Source organism: Podarcis cretensis, assembly GCF_951804945.1.
Source record: "Podarcis cretensis genome assembly, chromosome: 7".
In the NCBI taxonomy this organism is placed as follows: Eukaryota; Metazoa; Chordata; class Lepidosauria; order Squamata; family Lacertidae; genus Podarcis; species Podarcis cretensis.
The window spans coordinates 24,727,470-24,746,430 of NC_137176.1; the positions used below are offsets into that span (position 1 = coordinate 24,727,470).

The following is an 18,961-nucleotide window of genomic DNA, read 5'->3' on the forward strand; positions in this document are numbered from 1 at the left end:
GCAACCCTAATAACCAAAGTGTGAAACTGCAGAGGTGGTGATGTATTTTTCTTCTTTCTGGCAGCAAACTTTGAGGCTCCTACAATTTCAATGTCGCTACTACTTCTGCAAGTAAGTGACTTCAGCCTTGCCGCCAACCTTTGCATTAACTGTTATAACAGTCAGCTTTGCTTTGCTGGCTGAAAACGCATTCAGAAGGCTTGTTGGAGAAAAAGGTTCTTTTCTGTCTGCTGTAATGATGATGTCTCTCGCCAGTTGCCAATATCTCTCACTTTAGGACAGAACGTAGCATTTTCGAACAAACATTTGGCAGAATGTTTTGCTGCAGCCTTATACAATGATCGTCGGCGGGAGGAGATGCACGCAGCTACAAGCAGAAGCTGCAGTTATTAATCAGTCTATGAACAGTGAAGCCCTCCGGCTTCCTCTGGAGGAAGATCTGAAAAGGCTCTGTGATGCCCTCCAGTATTTCAAGACGTAGTTTGAGCTAATGAACCAGGGGTATCTTGGTCAAGGGAAAAGCCCATAAAATTGGGTCAGCCCAGAGATGGGGAACTTGTGGCCTTCCACATGTTACTGGATGTCAACTCCCATCAGCTCCAGGCCCAAGCTGGCCTGCCCATTAAGTGCGATGTGGCGGCCGCCTCAGGCAGCACCCTGCAAGGAGCAGCAAGGCTTTTCTGCTGCCCAGATCTGCTGCTGGTCTCCCCTGCCTCTGGGACAGAGAGGGACCGGTGGCAAAGCTCTGAGAGGATGTGTGTGAAAATCCAAGGAGGGATAGGTCTTGAAGATCTGGCAACGAAGTTTAGTTTGCCTAACACACTTCTGTAAAATATAGTGTCAGAAAATGCTTCTTCAGTATCATCTACCTGATAACCTGTTGTCATTGGTGTGTCTACAGGGTTAGCATCCATCGGGTTTAGTTTGGTTAACACGTCAGCCATTTTCTGTGACAGGCGATGCCTTCATCCGACCTCCCACCAGTCAAGTCCTGTGTAGGTCGAATGCCCTCTGGCAGTGTGCAGAACTACACATGCCATACAGGAAGGCATCTAGGTGAGGTGGGAGGAGAGGGGAACGGATGAAGGCAGGATTGTGTGTCTGAATGGGGCAACGTGAGTTGGGCTGTGACTGAGAGGTGGCACCGTTTGATCTTAGACAAGAAGGTGCCATTGACCAGTTCTGGCAGAATGTCCTGGCTCTCCTCACCCAGCTTGAAACTGGACTTGTTACCACGTCTAGCAGCTTTGAAAGCTTTCTTGAGCAAATCACTACAGCATCCCAGCGCGGGACTGCAGGTTACAAGTCGGTGAAGCAAGCCAGGGGAATAGCAATACTTGGTATAGCTAAGATGCTGGCACACCCCATGCACTCTCCTTTGGAAGAGTAGGGTGGGCACCACTAATCACAGGTTTTACATCCCAAACCTCTGGACTGGGCCAACAAGCAGCTACTCCTCTTGTAGAGGATGCCCTGCAAAGTTTGTTTGTGGCTGGTGTGGTTTTCATAACGTCATTGGAAGTATAGATGGCTTGAAGCCAGACTGTTCCCCAGATGCCTCTCTAGGAGGGAGGCCTCCTTGCTAACAAAGGCAGTCACCAGAATTGCCTCTCCATCTGGTGGTGTCCAGCTTGGGCTATCTGGTTTCACCGGGGCTGAGTTCTCCTCTGACAACCTGCTTGTCTTTTCCCTGGCATCCATCTCTGCTCCTTCCACTGGTGTAGAAACGGCTGGCTGTTGTGTTTTGATGGAATATATTCCACTGTACAAAGGTGGTGGCCTGTGGCCCACAAGGAAATGTGACCTTTGGGCCGAAAAAAAACACTCCACTGGGAATGAATGAATGAATGAATAACTTATTCTATATGAATCTTCTGCAGATGGTGAGGGATCTGGAGGATCTCAACACTTCTTGCACTTCTGGTATATACTCTGCCCAGAGGCAGAAGACAAGAATCTCCCTACAGTGAGATGCATGAGCACCCGGTGCGAGTTCATCGGTCTCACAGCAGAAAACAATTTGGGATGATATGTGCTTTGTACTTCAGATTAGGGGTGATAAATGGAATGGTTGAAATGACCCTAGAACAGGGGTCAGCAACCTTTTTCAGCTGTGGGCTGGTCCACCGTCCCTCAGGCCATGTGGTGGGCCAGACTATATTTGGTGGGGGGGAATGAATGAATTCCTATCCCCCACAAATAACCCAGAGATGCATTTTAAATAAAAGCACACATTCTACTCATGTAAAAGCACCAGGCAGGCCCCACAAATAACCCAGAGATGCATTTTGAATAAAAGGACACATTCTACTCATGTAAAAACACGCTGATTCCCAGACCGTCTGCGAGGCGGATTTAGAAGGTGATTGGGCCGCATCTGGCCCACGGGCCTTAGGTTGCTTACCGCTGCCCTAGAACAATGCCAGATTTCTCAGTGAATACACAATAAGGTGCTTAAAAGCGAAACAAAACGTATCAAAATGCCTGAGACATTTTGCTGCCTGAGGCAAATTCCTTGTCAGTCAAGTAGCACAGCACCCGAGTTTGGCACAAGAACCATGCGAGTAAGAATGCAACAACTATGAATGGAATAGAATTTGCTGCCCTTTTATGACATCTAAAACCAGCGGCCTGACTCCGCCTAATGATAGGGATAGTCCTGAGGGGTATTTGTGGTGATGCTGATACAGAAAATAGAGTTGGGTAAAGATATGACATACCACCAAAAAGCCTGTCATAACATTCAGGCTCATGTGACATGGGGCTTATTCTAATCTGTGAGCTAAACCTAAATAAGTCTATGTGCCTTTCTTTTCAGCATTGGCGCAGTTTGTGCAGTTTCCCTTTATTCATCAGCTAGTATTGGAAAGACTGCACTGAGAGAGTCATTAATAACAGACTGATCCTGTAGTGCAGGGAAAAGAGCAACAGGAAATATTTATTCATTGGTGGCAAAGACTGCAATCCTGCACCCACTTACCTCGGAGCACATTTAAAGCATTCTCCCCTGCAATTAATAATAATAATGACTGGAACTGTAGTTTGATAAGGATGCTGGTAATTTTAGCTCTGTAAGGGATAAACTCTTTCTCTCTGTGTGTGTCTGTGTGCTTTTAATATATGAGGCATATACAGCCAAACTCTGTGGGACTTAACGTCTGAGTAGGCACTGTATTTTTCGCTCTATAAGACGCACCAGACCATAAGACGCACCTAGTTTTTGGAGGAAGAAAACAAGAGGGGAAAAAATCTGAATCTCAGAAGCCAGAACAGCAAGAGGGATCTCGGTGAAAGCAGCACTGGATTCAGGGATAGCTGTGCAGCCTGCATTCGCTCCATAAGACGCACACACATTTCCCCTTACTTTTTAGGAGGGAAAAAGTGAGTCTTATAGAGCAAAAAAATACGGTATTTCACCTCCGATTCTCAACTGAACTTTACACACCCCAGGTTTGAATCATCTGTATTGAAATTAATATTACCGTAACATGACTGAAACTACTGAACTAAACGAAACCGCAACTGAACACCTTCAACTTGTTTTGGTGGTGGACTGATCCAGTGTTGCACCCCTGAAATGTCACAAACATCAGAGCTTGCTTACATCAACGGAGTCCCTATTTGGCAGCATCTCTGCAGAGGCTGAGTCGGGTGTGTGCAAATGTGAGCCGGCTAGTCCTTGATTCCAAATCTCGGTTCAGACCCAAACACAGAATGTGGTCTTAAAGGAGCCACCATTATCTTAGTCAGCAGTCTTCCCCAGTCTGGGTTATTGGGGATAGTAATACCGCCTAAACTCACAGGGCGGTTGTGCAAGGTTTATTTAGACAATTCCAGATCTCAGCACGGCACCCATCCCAGATGTCAAACATTAGAAGCAGTATTATCTGCCTATATGACACTGTTGTAGCGCTGTCGTTACTTGTTTAAAGAGTGCCCCACAAAACGACAATTTCACAAAAATAAAGCAAGCACGTCTCCCTGCCCCAAGGATCTTATAATCTAAAAATAAGACAAGGAGGAGATAGCAAAGCAGGGGATATAGGACAAGAACATGAGGATTGTGGGCAATAACCCACTTAAATATGAAAAAGACAAATAATGATTGTTTCTATGTTTAGACAATATTTTTATAGTTTTAAGTGTGATAAATAAGTTACTGGGGATAACGGGAAAATATTACAGTTGTTGTTTTCGAAACAGGAGAAAGATGGGAATGTTGGGATAACACTATATTTGTTTGATTTGATTTTTGAAGCTGTTAGTAGCTACATACTTTTTACTTGCTGGTTTTCAGGTGGATGAGCTATTATACTGAAGGTATTACTCAATGTTCTCCTCTGCAAACTTGAGAACCCTGTATTTGAAAAGGGACTCATGGCACATAAATACCCAAAGAATTAACTGCATTTTGAAGATTAATCTTTTAACGAGTGCAATTTGCAACAGCCAATCGCTCTTCCCAGGGAACTTGGGATTGTTGCCCTGCAAGGGGAATAGAGATTTCTCAGCATCCATAGCAAGCTACAATTCTCGTGTTTCATCTGGGGTAGTCATGACTGTTTAAATTGGTACGGTTTTGCTTTAACTGTATAGTGCAGATGGGACCTAAGTCTCAGGTTGATTTAAGGGGCTGAAAATAAAAGCTGCATGCTTGTTTACTGGGGAGTAAGTTCCACCAAGTTCCATGGGACCTAGAACCACCCATTATTTTGACAAATGTGTTTCACAAGGGAATCTGTGAGTAGGTGGCAGTGGCGCTTAACTCTGACCGGAGAAAACACATTAAAAATACAACCTATGCTCTTTGTAACAGAAACAGATACAGGGTATATTCACAAAATCACTTTCTCTGCATCCATTGTGCTCCCACTGATAATTTTAGAAGCCCCATTCACATGATGTTAGACACAATACGCATTGATCCTATAGCTTCTTAACAAATATTGCTGTGTGACGCGTCCCCCCCCCCCCTCAAACCAGCTTCAATCAGATTAGAAAACTTGATGCGGAGTAAGTGGTAATGTGAACATACCCTAACAGACATTGCACGTCCGTCCCCCCCCCCCCCCCGATGTGAGCAACACGATGCAAATATGGCTTGAAACGCAGTGGGGGTGAAATGACCTCACTGCATTTCAAGCCAATAATATGGGCAGGCTCATAGTGATTTTAGCTGTCCCACCTCTGTTCCCTTCCAGCCTTGCGCTGACTTCTCGATTGCAAAATAAAGTGTGGAGAAGTCAGTACAGAGTTTCAGTGACCTCTGCAGATGTTGCAAACAAATCCTGATGTTACCAATTCTGGTGACCTTGGAGTGTACCACCACGGCTATATGTTAATAGAACAGAAACAAAAAAACCAGCCCATTGAAATTCACATTATCAACTTGGAACATTCATTTGGATAATGCTAGCTGTGAACGTGGGAGCAGGCCTAGCTCTAGCTCCCTGCACTTTGAGGATGGCTTTGGGCAAGGTGATTTCCAGCAACTCAAGCAATTCTCTGTCAGTGCTTTGGGAAGGGGGGAAAAGCACATATACAGCTAGACATTTTGCTGCTTGCAGAGGAGCAGCAATTCACAACATACACACACAGAGAGAAACATGGGCTGGCCAAGTCATTTTGGCTACTGAGACAAAATCACCCAAGTACCTCTCTCTCTCTCTCTGAAGAAAAATGCAGCAAGAATCTTAGTAAATAATCTTTGGCTGCCCTTCAATGGTACACCAAAACACCCTGCCTAATGGTAGGACATGTGTTGATTGTAAACCGGTGTTTTCCTTACTTTTAATGCCTGAAATGCATTATTCTTTTTAAATTTAGAAACAGAGACACACTTCGCTTTTACATCTGAGAAAGATTTATTTTTTACAGTGTTTGAATGCATCCTCTGCAGAAGAAAACTAAATTAGAGCAGTTAATGATTCCTTCTCCTCCATAATTGTGGGCTCATAAGAACATTCATTCTTACTTATAGTAGGCCAATGTGCTGTGGCGGTTTGGGAATCGCCCCTGAAAACCCTTGGTGAATGAGTGTCGCACGGGGTGTGGGGGTGGTGTGGCAGAGCGGCACTTCCTGTTTTGCCCCAAGTGGCAAAAGGGGACATACCACCCCTGACCTCAGGATTATAGCTGTCAGTTCTGAGGGAAGGGACAAGGACCCACAGCCCAGCTGGGGCTCGCTAGCTTGGGGAGGAGTTGCCTGATTCCTCAGCTGGAGTAGGCTCAGGCCAGGTCACATGCCTCATCAAGCCCAGAAGGTGTAACAGGCCTGCGTCCTGGCCAGGCCAGGTGGGGCTTGCTAGCTTGGGAAGGAGGTGTTCCAGGCCCTCTCAGCTCTCCTGACAGATAATTTGAGTTCTGGCTGCAAAAAAATCAAAAAACAAAACCTGCCTGTAGTGATGTTTTGCTCCCTCCATGCCTCTACTTCCATTTTGTTTCCATCAGCCCAAAGAAAAGGCTGCAGTCTGCCTTTCCCCACAACCAGCCGCTGAAGGCACATTTGTTGTTATTTCTATTTTTACAATCAAAACAGCACTTTTGCACAGAAATGCATGCGCACAAAAGAGCAGTATTAAAAAACAAAACTTGCAAGTGCATTGATTCCGCGTTTCACTCGTGGGGTTAACACAGCCAACGGCAGAGCTAGCTTGCATGCATTAGCCGAGCCCGTCTGACAGCGTCTCTCTGCAAAGGTTAATTCGTATGCTCGTTTAAAAGCAAAAGCAAAATATCACTCTGCAATGATATGCAAAGGTTAAGGGCGGGCAGGTACGCCCGGGGGGGGGAGGGTCAAGGGCAACTGCAACATCGGGCAGTAGGCGGGCAGGAGCAAGCAAGGGCGGGAGAGGCCCGGCTCCCGCCCGACGGGAAGGGCGCGGTGCCTTGTGGGATACGTAGTCTCAGCTGGTAGCTCCTCGCGGAGGCCTCGCCGGGCCCGAGGACTACATTTCCCGGCAGCGTCGGGCTTCCCACGCTCCTCCTCGTGGGCGGGTGGGTAAAGGGAGAAAAGCGGCGCAGGTTGTCACGTTTTGTTTATCGCCGGAGCCCCGCCCCCTGCTACCTCACGAGGGATGGCGTCACCCCCCCTCCTCATGAATATTGAGAAGGCGTTGCTAATAGAGGGAACTGGGAGGCGGGGTGCAAGAGACGAAAAATCGCGCCGCTCCGACGAGGCCTGCTGCAATTAATATTCATAAGGAGCCTCCGAAGTGGAGGCCGGGCCGGGTGGGAGGAGGCGGAGGAGGCGGTGGCTGGTTGATTGCTTGCTTGCTTGCTTGCTGCTGCTGCTCCTGATCCTCCCCCCCACCCTCCAGTCCCTAATGGCGCTGGCAGCAGCTGCGCGGCGGCGGGCTTGAGCCGAATGGAACGCGGCGACAGCGACGGAATGTTCGCAGTTGCTACATAATCGCGCCCCGCCCGCCGCTTTGGAACGCGGCGTGTCTCCGCGTTCCACAATGGAACCTGCGCAGCAACCTCAGCGCGGGAGCAGGGCAGCGGCGGCGGCGGCCCCGACGGCCGGCAAGCGGGAGCGGCCCGGCTACGCGGGCCAGGCCGGCACCGAGGGCGGAGGACCCGGCCCGCTGAGAAGCGGCGAGGCAGCAGCAGCCGTTGCTGTCGCAGCAGCAGCAGAGGGTGTAGCCGGGGGCGGCCCGCAGCGGCGAAGGAGGCGAGGGGCCGCGGCTGGCGGCGGCGCGGCTTCCCTCACGCTGGCGGCCAACGGGACTCCGGCAGCGGCGGCCGTCCCCAGCAGCGGCGGCGGCGCCAACTCGCTTCTGCTGCGGAGGGGCAGGCTGAAAAGGAACCTCTCGGCCGCCGCCTCCTCCTCCTCGTCGTCTTCCTCCTCGGCCGCCGCCGCCGCCGCTGCTGCCGCCGCCTCGCTGGGCACCCGCAGCCTGGATCGGAAGGCGCTGCTCCTGCTGCCCAAGACGCCCCGGCAGCTCCAGCCTCTGCAGCCGCCGGAGCGGGACTGGGTGCGACGGGACCTCCAGCGGGGATGCGTCCATGTCTACTACTACCACCACCACCACCATCACCAGCAGCGAGGGGGCGGCGGCGGCTGCTACCTGCGGCCGGTGCTTTGCACCCTGGAGACGACGGCGGCCGAGGTGGCGTCGCGGTTGTTACAGCTCGGGCACCGTGGAGCGGGCAGCAGCGCCGTCCGGGTCTTGGGGAAGGCGGCGGCGGCGGCAGCAACCACCGCAGAGGCGCGCGGCCCCCATGAAGAAGAAGGGGAGGAAGAGGAGGAAGAAGAGGAGGAGGAGGATGAAGGAGAAATGGACGGCGATTTTGCGGCAGACCCGTCCGCCGAGCCCGGGGGAGCAGAAGAGGCGCTGCCCGGCCCCGCGGAGGCTTCGACTTCCCCAGCTGGCAGCCTGACCCCGATACCGGCCGGGAGGAGGCCGCGAAACCGTCGGGGGACCCCCAGCGGTTTGGGGGGCGGCGGCGGCGAGGCGGCTCCCCGACCGGGGCGCTTGGCTCTCGGCGGCGGCGGGGAGAACGGCCGCGCAGGTGGCCGCCCCTGCCTGTCGCCCTCCGACTGCAGCCCCGGGCGGGCCTTTCCTCCTCCGCCACCTGCGCAGCTCTACCTAGCGGGCCCGCCGCTCTCCTGCCCGTCCCTCCTGGGGGGCTCGGACACGGAGAGCTTCAGCCCCAGCGCGGAGAGCACCTCGGACCGGCTGGACGCCTACAGCGGCGGCGGCGGCTCGTCGTCTTCGTCGGAGGACTTAGAGGCGGACCCTCCTCCTCCTCCTGGCCCGGCAAGGGCGGAGGGGGAAGGGGCCGGATCGGGGCCTGGCAGGAGCCGCCGGGCCCGCCTGGGCGGCCTGCCGCCGGCGCACGCGGAGAACCCCCGGGGGGGCCGAGCCGCGGGGGAGTCCCCCGGCGCGGGGAAGGCGCCGGGAGGGGATCCCTCTTCCGCCGGGGATGCCGCCGCCGCCGCCGCCGCCGCCTCCTCCCCGCCGCAGCCTCCGGCCTTGTACGTGCAGCTGCATGGGGAGACCGCCCGCCGGCTGGAGCCTCACGAGCAGCCCTTGCAGGTCCAAAACGACTACCTCTCGCAGCTGGGCTTCCGGGACCTGTGGCGGGTGCAGGAGGAGGGCATGGACTCGGAGACCGGCTGCCTCATCCGATTCTATGCAGGTGGGTGAGGAAGGAATTGTGGATGAAGGGGTGTGGGTGTGGGAAAGGCGCGCACGCTTGTTTTCGTGTTCACAGGACAGAGTGGATGCTATCCAACCTACTACACCCTTGGTGCGCTTCCTCAGAAATGAGGGTTTGCTGCAGAAATGGAGAAAATGAGAAGTGGGGCTGGATCTTATACTCTGGTCTCTGTTCCCTATCTGCAGGTTAATTGATGGAGTGAGCAAACAATATACATACATACGTGTATATATATATTTTTGTGTGTGTGTGTGCATGAATTAAAGGCCTGTGTGTGGGAGGTTTGGGGAGAGGGGTGTGATCACATCTTGCAACGCACAGTGGTGGCAAATGCTTCCCCAGCCTTGGCATTGTCATGCTTTGGGAACTTTCCAGTGGAGGTCAGAAGTTTGGGGATTCTGACACCATTCAGTCATTTCCCCCAGTCATTTTATCTGAAGAAGTGTGCATGCACACGAAAGCTCATGCCAAGAACAAACTTAGTTGGTCTCTAAGGTGCTACTGGACAATTTTTAAAATATATTTCTACTGCGTCAGACCAACAAGGCTACCTACCTGAATCTAGAGTTATTTCCCCCAGTCCCTTTTATAGCTGGGTAAGGGCCTTGGGGGGGGGCAGGTAAGAGTTGCAAAAGGGGTGTTTGGGGAGGACCTGTTGGAAACACTAGCTCAGCTCACCTTGAAACCTGTTTGCTGCTTAAGGTACTTCAGGCTAACATGGAAAGGTTGCCCTCTGGGTCTTCCTTTATGCTACAGTCTTAGAACAATATACGTATAAGCTGGAGGTGAGGTCCTTTGAAATTGCTGGGGTTTTGCTTCCTTGTAAACATGCTTGGAATCGGAATACCATTGTGTAGAAGCATTTTCTCCCCCTTCTCTGTTCACCTTAAAAAAGCTACGGACAGAGGCATCATTGTGCTTTTTAGCTGTTTTGTTCAGCTACCTGTGATAGGATCAAGTGGCTATTTTTCAGGTACCTGCAAAAATAAAAACGCTGAGTCTTGCCAGATGGAAAGAGGGGGTTATCTCCTCTTAACAAGAATTGTCATCATTTTTCCAGGGCAAATTTGCATGTACGGTATATTAATGAAATATCACATGTCTTAATCTGCTGAGTACACAATGTATGGTTCGCTAACTATTTGTAATGGGGTGGGTGTCTAGAACTAAGGCCCAGTTCCAGAGTCTGTTCAACCAGTGGACTCCATGATATATGTATGGGATTGTGTTTCTTTACATAGTTGTGGGAGCGAGTCCAATGAAGTCTATGAGATTTATCTACACTTAGCATGGTTTAAGATTGGCTTCTCAATATAGACTGAAGGCAGGCTTTTGTCTTGGTCAATAACAGCACCCGAAAGTCCCTGTCTTGTCAACAACATTTATATTAGTGTTGCATGTTTAACTGCCATATAGATTTCCTTTACTGCTTGAAAATGTGCACATAGGAAGGTGAGTCATGCTTTGAATGACCTTTCGGATGAGGAGGAGCAGCTCTGGGCTGTGCCATAATTGATCTTTCTGTTAAGGCGCTGTAGTTTCAGGGTTAAATTGGATGCCCTGTGTTTCGTTTTGGGTGAAGCTCTCTTTCCTTGTATTGCTTGTTCCGTACAAAATGTAGGAAAGCTGCAAAGCCTGGACCCACCTGAGTGAGCTGAGCTGTCTCCAGACAGATGCATTTTTTTCAGCTTTTCCATTTCATCTTTTAAATACGCTTTGCTTTCTTTGACTGTCAGGCAGGCCTGATATCGCAGAAGCCAAATGTAGCCCAACAGCCCCTTTTTGTCCGTATTGTGAGCTGCCTGATGTTCAGTCACCATTCCTACCATTTGCCATCCTGGACAGGTGGCCAAATGAGATCCTGGCTGAGCTGAATGTGCAACAGTTGTATAAGCCAGCTTTTAAGGAAATGTTTTGCTGGTCTATGTAGGCCGAGAATAGTTGTAGAGGAACAGGAGCTGAAGACAGACTTGGTTCCAAGTTTCTATTGTGTGTCAATGGCATGGATAGAATCCATACATTTGAAATCTAAATATGCCCTTGTATGTTACTGCTTCTCTTCGTAAGCAGGTAAAAGAACGTACTGGCTACTCTGTAATCTGCAATATTATTATTATTATTTTTAATGCAGCATTTCTCATCCTGATGACGTCCATATCTTTTGGACTCCAACTCCCATCAATCCCAGCTAGTGTAACCAATAGTTGGGGATGATGGGAGTTGTAGTCTTGTAACATAAGGGGCGGATTAAGTTGGTGAAGGTCAACTGAATGTAATGAGAGTCAGTGGAACTAAGACTCGAGACACCCAGGTTCAAATAGCTGCTTAGCAGGGAAGCTCACTGGGTGACCTTGGAACAGCCTTCTCAGACTAATCTACCTTGCAAGGTTGTTGCCTGTAAACAGGCATGTTCCCACTGTCATGCAAATAATTCTCCTCTAGCAATTGTCACAATCATTGTGTGATAATAAGCAGTTGTGTTTGCAAGCTAACTTAGTAGCTATTGTAGACTTGAATGTGATTATTATTTTTTGTGCTGTATGTAAAATCCTTTGCCTCTTAAAGACTTTCCAAATTGAGCCCTGGGGGAGAAGAGAAGATAGTTGGGCAAATACACAGAAACGAAAATAACCTAAATTGAGCATGTTAAATCAACTGGGTTATGAATGGATGTTCACTACCTTGGTGCCGTGTTCACAATTAGCCAGGCGCCAGGTGCGTTTTGCGACTGGCGCAGGTCCAGTCGCGACCACATGGAGCTCACTGGATGGCAGGTTGGCAACTGACATCTCCATCTGGCTGGTCCCTCCAGCTTTCTTAAGCAGGTAATCAGATGAGCTTATTTGTTGCAATTATATCACACTTTTTTCTCCAAGGAATATGTGGTTCATTCCCCTCCTCCGTTAACCCCTACAGCGACCCTGTGAGATAGGTTAGGCTGTTACTGGACCACGGTCACCCAGTGAGGTTCAGGACTGAACCCTGATCTCCCAGGTCCTAGTCTTAACCACTGCACCAGACTGGCTTCCTAGAGTTCTTCTGTAAATTAAGCTCTATAAATTAAGTAGGTAAATAAATATGGGGAAAACCAAATGTCACTTAGAGAAGCATCTGAAATATTTTCCTTCAAGCTTGAATTTTTGTTAGTCTGGATTGTTTTATTTGATTTTGAATGTGTTATAAACCACTTTTGAGGGTTTTTTCCTTTAAAATAGAAATGAAATTAATAATAAAAATGAAATTAATAATAATAAATGTCTTTGCAAAAAAAAAAAAGGCACCTAGACATTCCGCTGTGGCAACTGTAACCTAGGTTTAAGGTGCAATTTGGCGATTATCTTATATATCTGAGTTTCTAACACTGCATATATTTTCAAACCTTGTAGAGGGAACCTTGGCTGCAGGTAGGGGTAGCTGACGCAAAGCAGTTCATCCAGGCAGTGCCCTTTTGAAGTACTAAAAAGCTTGGATTTCAGTAACTCTACCTGCCAAAATTCCCTCTACCTGTGTATTGAAGGTTCATAAGCCCTGTTCTTCTATGTGGAGGTGATGCTGTTTAACTGGCCCATTTACAACTTGCTTAAAATATCTGCTTCCCAGGGGCTTGTGTGTGCAGCGTTTTTGGTTTCTTTCTCTTTTTTTATTCCCTTGCTTGCTTTACAAAGAATTTGCTGCAAATTATTTTTTGCCGTTAGGTAGTTCCGAGCAGGATTTTAAAGCTGTGGCTGGAGGCAATTCGCTAGATTTTAAGTGAGACTCCACCGGTGTTTTTATTTTTTTTTTGGGAGGGGGGAATGTGGGGTGAGGAATACAAGTACTCTAGGGCAGGGGTCAGCAACCTTTTTCAGCTGTGGGCTGGTCCAACGTCCCTCAGACCATGTGGTGGACCAGACTATATTTTGAAAAAAAATAATGAACGAATTCCTATGCCACACAAATAACCCAGAGATGCATTTTAAATAAAAGCACACATTCTACTCATGTAAAAACACCAGGCAGGCCCCACAAATAACCCAGAGATGCATTTTAAATAAAAGGACACATTAAAAAGGTAAAGGGACCCCTGACCATTAGGTCCAGTTGTGACCAACTCTGGTTGTGGCGCTCATCTTGCTTTATTGGCCGAGGGAGCTGGCATACAGCTCATGTGGCAAGCATGACTAAGCCGCTTCTGGCGAACCAGAGCAACGCTTGGAAACGCCGTTTACCTTCCCGCCGGAGCAGTACCTATTTATCTACTTGCACTTTGACATGCTTTCAAAACTGCTAGGTTGGCAGGGGCAGGGACCGAGCAACGGGAGCTCACCCCGTTGCGGGGATTCGAACCACTGACCTTCTGATCGGCAAGTCCTAGGCTCTGGTTTAGCCCACAGTCATGTAAAAACACTCTGATTCCTGGACCGTCCGTGGGCCGGATTGAGAAGGCGATCGGGCTGCATCTGGCCAATGGGTCTTAGGTTGCCTACCCCTGCTCTAGGGCAAGCATAGTATGGGTTTTAAAGAAATACACACAAATATTAAGAGAGCAATTAACTATCTGTTTCAAATAAACTGGCAATTCATTCATATATGTGCCTGTTGAATGGCCTCTCCCATCAGTGATTGGAAGTTAGGCTTAGCTGCTTTGAAATTACTTTTCTGTGGCTTCCTAACCCCCTTGCTGATGGTAGATGAAGGTTCATACAGTACTTGGAGAATGAGAAGCAATTCAAGGAGAAACCTGAGAGCACACATCTAAGGCTTTTGACCCATGTATATTTTCCTGAGAGTAAGACTCATTGACATATTGGGAGCCGAGTAAGCATGCACTGTTCAGGCAGTATTAAAATAATCTGAGCACTCTTTATTTCGTTTCATTGGCATAGTCCATGATTGAGTATATGTTGGGGTAATTATGCACAATGCCTGGATAAATTACAAAATCCTGTTGAGAGGGCATTCCCCAACATCTGTTGGCAAGTATGCATATAACTTTGTGGGGGGTATTGTTTTTGTTTGTTATTATGATATGTATTGTGTTTTTTATATTTAAACTGCCCTGTGATCTTTGGATGAAAGACAGTATAGAATTTAAGAGAGAGAGAGAGGTCAGGGAATGTGCACAATCTTCATAGATAGATTATATGCACAATGCCCAGGTGTTTATGCACATTAACCGTGCAACTCTCCCTACCTGTAACATACACATTCCCAGTTACTGAACCCAAACTTTTAAAATCTGGCACTTGCAAGAATGGAAAAGATTATAGTAATAAAGGTTGTAATGATGGTGTTTTATTTGAGGAGTTTTTCAGTTTTGTTCTTGAATCTTAATCCTGGGTTGTTGCGGGTTTCTTTCCCCGCAAAAATGAGTTGGTTTTTAATGCTTAGAACGAACTGTTCTGCTTTGGGGAGCGTAGAGAGGGATGTGCAAGTTAACCTGCAGGCTTCTGCAAGCTCTGTAATGTTTGCAGCAGAAAAGGGCTCATCAAAGCTTAACTTTTCATTGTGAAATCTATTTATAGCCAGCATCCGTATAATACATGCCATGCCTTATATTGTAGATTTCATTGAAGTTTCAAAGTGTGAAAACTTGGAAGCACTGTTTTGTTTAAAACTGTCTTGTTTTTCACAAGATGGGCAGGCTTTTCTCCTCCTCTTCCCCTCCCCCACTTTTGAAATTTGTAATTTTTTCAGGAAGGCGTGACTTAATTATGAAATCTTCAATGGGTTTATGTGTCATGGAAAAATCTACTGAAGTCGCCCAGTCAGACAACATCCTCTCAGCCAGAATGGGTGATGTCAAAAGAGAAAGAATTCAACCACGCACCTTCCTTATGTGTTTGATTTCCGTGTTGTTCCTCCCTCTATTTTATTTGCGTGGGTGTTAAGCTGATAGATTTTGAAATAAAAGTAGCAGAGCTGGGACTATCGGTAGGTGAACCTGAAGCATGTAGAGAAGTATCAAAATACATGCTAGTCTGATACTCTGTATTGTTAAGATATATTGGAAGAGGTGGAGGAGCCCTTTCCCGAAAGGCGGAGATTTTCAAACTTTTTGAGTCCCCGGCTCCCTTGGCCAACTCCCTTCTTTCTGCGGCACCCCTGTGGGGCTCAGGAGCCCAGTTACGTCACCCCTTGCCTGCAGAGCTGGCAGCCCCTCACCCCTTTTCGAACACCCTCCATTGTGGAGTTATCCCTCAGCCTCCTCTGCCTTCACCTTGGGAGTCCTCTGGACAGCCGGTTCTACTGCCCCTGGTCTCTGAGTTGCCTCCCGAGAGAGGTGCCTTTTCACACTGCCCCACAGGGGCCTGGGAAGAGGATGCCCCCAGCCTTATTGGCCCAGTGGCAACAGTGGGCAGTGTTGGGCCTGCATGGCGCAAAAGCTCCCATTCAGCACTGGGCACTCAGCTCCCAGGCAGGCCTTGCACACAGCAAGCACAAGGAAGACAAGGCCTACCTGCCTCCCCTACCTCTCATTTGTCTGTCCATTCCCAACAGCAAGGGCTGGCGGTCTGGCTGGCTGGGCTCCCTCACCAACTTTGCTTGCTTACTCCAAGGCCGCCTCAGCTCCTGGCAACCAGCACCCCTGGCCAGCCCCAGTGGCACCATTTGTCTGCGGAGCTTGGGGCTGCTGCAACAAACAGTCGTGCAAGCCTTTGGGAGGCAGAGACACGAGAGGGCACCAGAGGAGGTAGGGAAGGAAAAGAGGGCCAGGGGCCTGTATTGCCCGTGGCACCCCTGACCACCCTTCAAGGCACCCCAGGGTGCCACGGCACACTGGTTGAAAACCACAGGGATAAATGGCTTCATATTTCACAAGGAACTTCATGGGTTGTACTTATGAGCCTCACTGCCCGCCTGCTGTGTTTTCGGTAGCTGGTAGGCAAGTTTGCTAGATGTTAACTGCTTCTCTCTCTGTCCTGCAGCATTATGCTTGGATGTGTGGTAGAAAGCCTTTCGGCAAGGCGCCCTCCTAAACTCCAACGTTGAGTGCGCAGTCACTAGCAGTACCCTGTATTTTAGCACCGTGGAAGCCTCTGTCACAATAAATGTCAAGTCTGCTTCATGTAGCATGAGCGCTCTCAACTACAATATCCAACTGCTCGTCCTGATGCATTTATTCTCTTCTTGACACGCCTCACCTTTGTTCCGTCAGAAATTGTGCTGCTGCTCTTTTCTCCTTGCCGTGCAGGTGTTTTGACTCTTCCACGCGAAGCATAGGGGAAGTTCTCTGAAAGTGTTCCTGAAGTCGACAAGAGTTACCTTGCGGGCGTAACATCTGAGTCAGAAGCTCTGATGTGGTAATGCATATTGATACCTAACTGGAAAAGACTTCCCATTGGTTTCAAGGAGGAACAGCATGAAATCCTGTTCCTTACATTTAATTACAATATTTTTCGCTCTATAAGACACACCAGACCAGACCACAAGACGCACCCAGTTTTTGGTGGAGGAAAGCAAGAAAAAAAATATTCTGAATCTCAGAAGCCAGAACAGCAAGAGGGATCACTGCACAGTGAAAGCAGCAATCCCTCTTGCTGTTCTGGCTTTTGGGATAGCCGCACAACCTGCATTCGCTCCATAAGACGCACACAACATTTCTCCTTACTTTTTAGGAGGGAAAAAGTGAGTCTTATCGAGCAAAAAATACAGTATCTAGTTCATTGGTTCCCAATTAGCTAATTACTGAGGACCACCTGTTTTCCAAAAGCAAGCCACAGACTCCCTACTTTTGAAAATTTTGATAACTCTATGGTAATAATAATAATAATAATAATAATAATAATGTCCCCTGCAAAACAAAAACAGGTCACCTAGACATTCATTTTTAACCCAAGTTTAAGGCATGATTTGGCAATTATATATACACACACACACACACACACACACACAATGGATGCTTGGGTTGCGAACGTGATCCGTGCGGGATGCAAATTCGCAACCCGCAGCGGCGCGTCTGCGCATGCGCGAGTTGCGATTCGGCGCTTCTGCACATGTGCAAAGCGCAATTTAGCGCTTCCGCACATGCACGACCACCAAAACCCGGAAGTAACCTGTTCTGGTACTTCCGGGTTTTGGCGGGTGCGTAACCTGAAAAAATGCAACTTGAAGCGGCTGTAACCTAAGGTATGACTGTATATATATATATATAGAGAGAGAGAGAGTGTTTCAGTTTCTAACACTGTGTATTGGTGTTGTAGATGAGATGTGTTTGGTTTTTTGCTTTACTTTAAGGAGAGGCAGTGTTTGAAATACTTCAGCTTAACTTAACCATAACTTTTTAACCAGCCTTGTGGTTGGATTGCTTTGTTGGTGGATGAGCAGCATTTGATAAGCATTCATAGCTCCGTTACAAGCCTCTTACTCTTAATTGGGGACCAGTTGGGTTGGGCTTTGCAGAATTACTACCAGAAACCATGTGAGTGGTGTACAGTCATATTTGCTTCTTGAATTCAGGTTATAAACTTCTGTTTCTGCCTAAAAGAGATTATCATATTTTTAGGCAGAAACAGAAGTTTATAACCTGAATTCAAGAAGCAAATATGACTGTACACCACATTTTTTATTCTTAAAAAATCACATGGAGATGAATATGACCGTGGCGAACCAGACTTTAAAATGCATACTTTGCTGTAGCTTCTTAGTAGAGTTTGGAATAAGGTAGACATTTGCCAACGAGCATTTAATCTGAAATGAGAATTGTGCTGCTAAAATTACCCACTTCAGGGACTTTTGAGCACCTTTTTCTTTTTGACATTAAAATGCACTTGACGATAACCATGGTACCTTAGTACTTGGAGCATGGATGGATCTTCAATACAAATTTCTATACGCTGAAGACTTCAGGGTCAGTTGCACATAGTAGAAGTTTCCATCTGGTTGCTTTGTTACATGAACATTTCTCAAAAGCAGTTTTCCTGAAAGCTGTTTGTGCTTGATGGCATCATAGATGCCTAGGGGTCATCTAGTCCAACCCCCTATAATGCAGGAAATTGGTCTCGGTTTGACTTGGAAAAGGCAGATGAGGCTGCAGAAGAGACGTCTTCATTTTCAGCTAGAGCATCTTCTTACATTTATAATTTTTTATTAGTTTTTTTAACATATCATTTTCAACAGTAATTAAACATACTTTTACATCTTATTCAAATTTTTGACTTCCATCAATCCTGTCTGAAAATTTTCCCATCTAATCTCTCAGTATGCATTTCTTATCTTCCCTATTACATTTCAAGCTCATAACCAGTATCTCTATCTTTTTCTACTTTGTAACACTTCGTATATTTCTCCTTACAAAACTTCTTGTAGTCCTACTAGCGTAATTTGTTGATTACAGTTGTTCTTCAAATAATTCATATACTTCTTCCATTCTTCTGTAAATCTCTGGTCCCGCAGGTTTCAAATCCTTCCTGTCATTTTGTCCAATTCTGCATAGTCCATTAATTTCGTCTGCCATTCTTCTTTCATCGGAATTTCTTCTTGTTTCCATTTCTCAGCTAGAGCATCTTCTGAGACACTACAGCAGCTTCTCCCAAGCTTGAGCCCTCCAGATGTTTCGAGACTACAGTTCCCATCATCCCTGACCACTGGTCCTTTTAGCTAGGGATGATGGGAGTTGTAGTCCCAAAACATCTGGAGGGCTGAGTTTGCTTATGCCTGCACAACTCCCTCCAGTCCTAACCGGCCCATTGAAGTGCATTTTCTTCAAAGCAAGTTCTGCTGGGACCTTACTTCCTAGGAAGTGTGGTTAGGGATTTCAGCCATAAATTAATACAATACTTGGAGGCGCACGTAGTAAATGGGTAGAGTCCTCATC

At 47.7% G+C, this 18,961-nt stretch overlaps 1 protein-coding gene and 1 long non-coding RNA gene across 5 annotated transcripts in view; one reads left to right on the forward strand and one right to left on the reverse strand.

Moving 5' to 3' along the window:
* Positions 1-3,174: 3,174 nt before the first annotated feature.
* The window catches only part of LOC307220972, an 83,541-nt gene continuing 67,754 nt past the window's right edge, over positions 3,175-18,961 (reverse strand). The window contains exons 2-3 of the long non-coding RNA XR_013841237.1: positions 3,301-3,417; positions 3,175-3,256 (exon numbers count right to left, since the gene is read on the reverse strand). This is a non-coding gene — a long non-coding RNA (uncharacterized lncRNA). The remainder of the gene's footprint in view (positions 3,257-3,300; positions 3,418-18,961) is intronic.
* PHLPP1 (PH domain and leucine rich repeat protein phosphatase 1) overlaps positions 7,306-18,961 on the forward strand; it is a 159,885-nt gene continuing 148,229 nt past the window's right edge. For all 4 annotated transcript variants that reach the window (XR_013841117.1, XR_013841118.1, XR_013841119.1 and 1 more), the window contains exon 1: positions 7,306-9,144. Coding sequence is in view for 1 of the 4 variants with exons in the window: in XM_079984895.1 (XP_079841021.1) it covers positions 7,461-9,144 (1,684 nt within the window). In the remaining 3 variants the exon portion in view is untranslated. The remainder of the gene's footprint in view (positions 9,145-18,961) is intronic.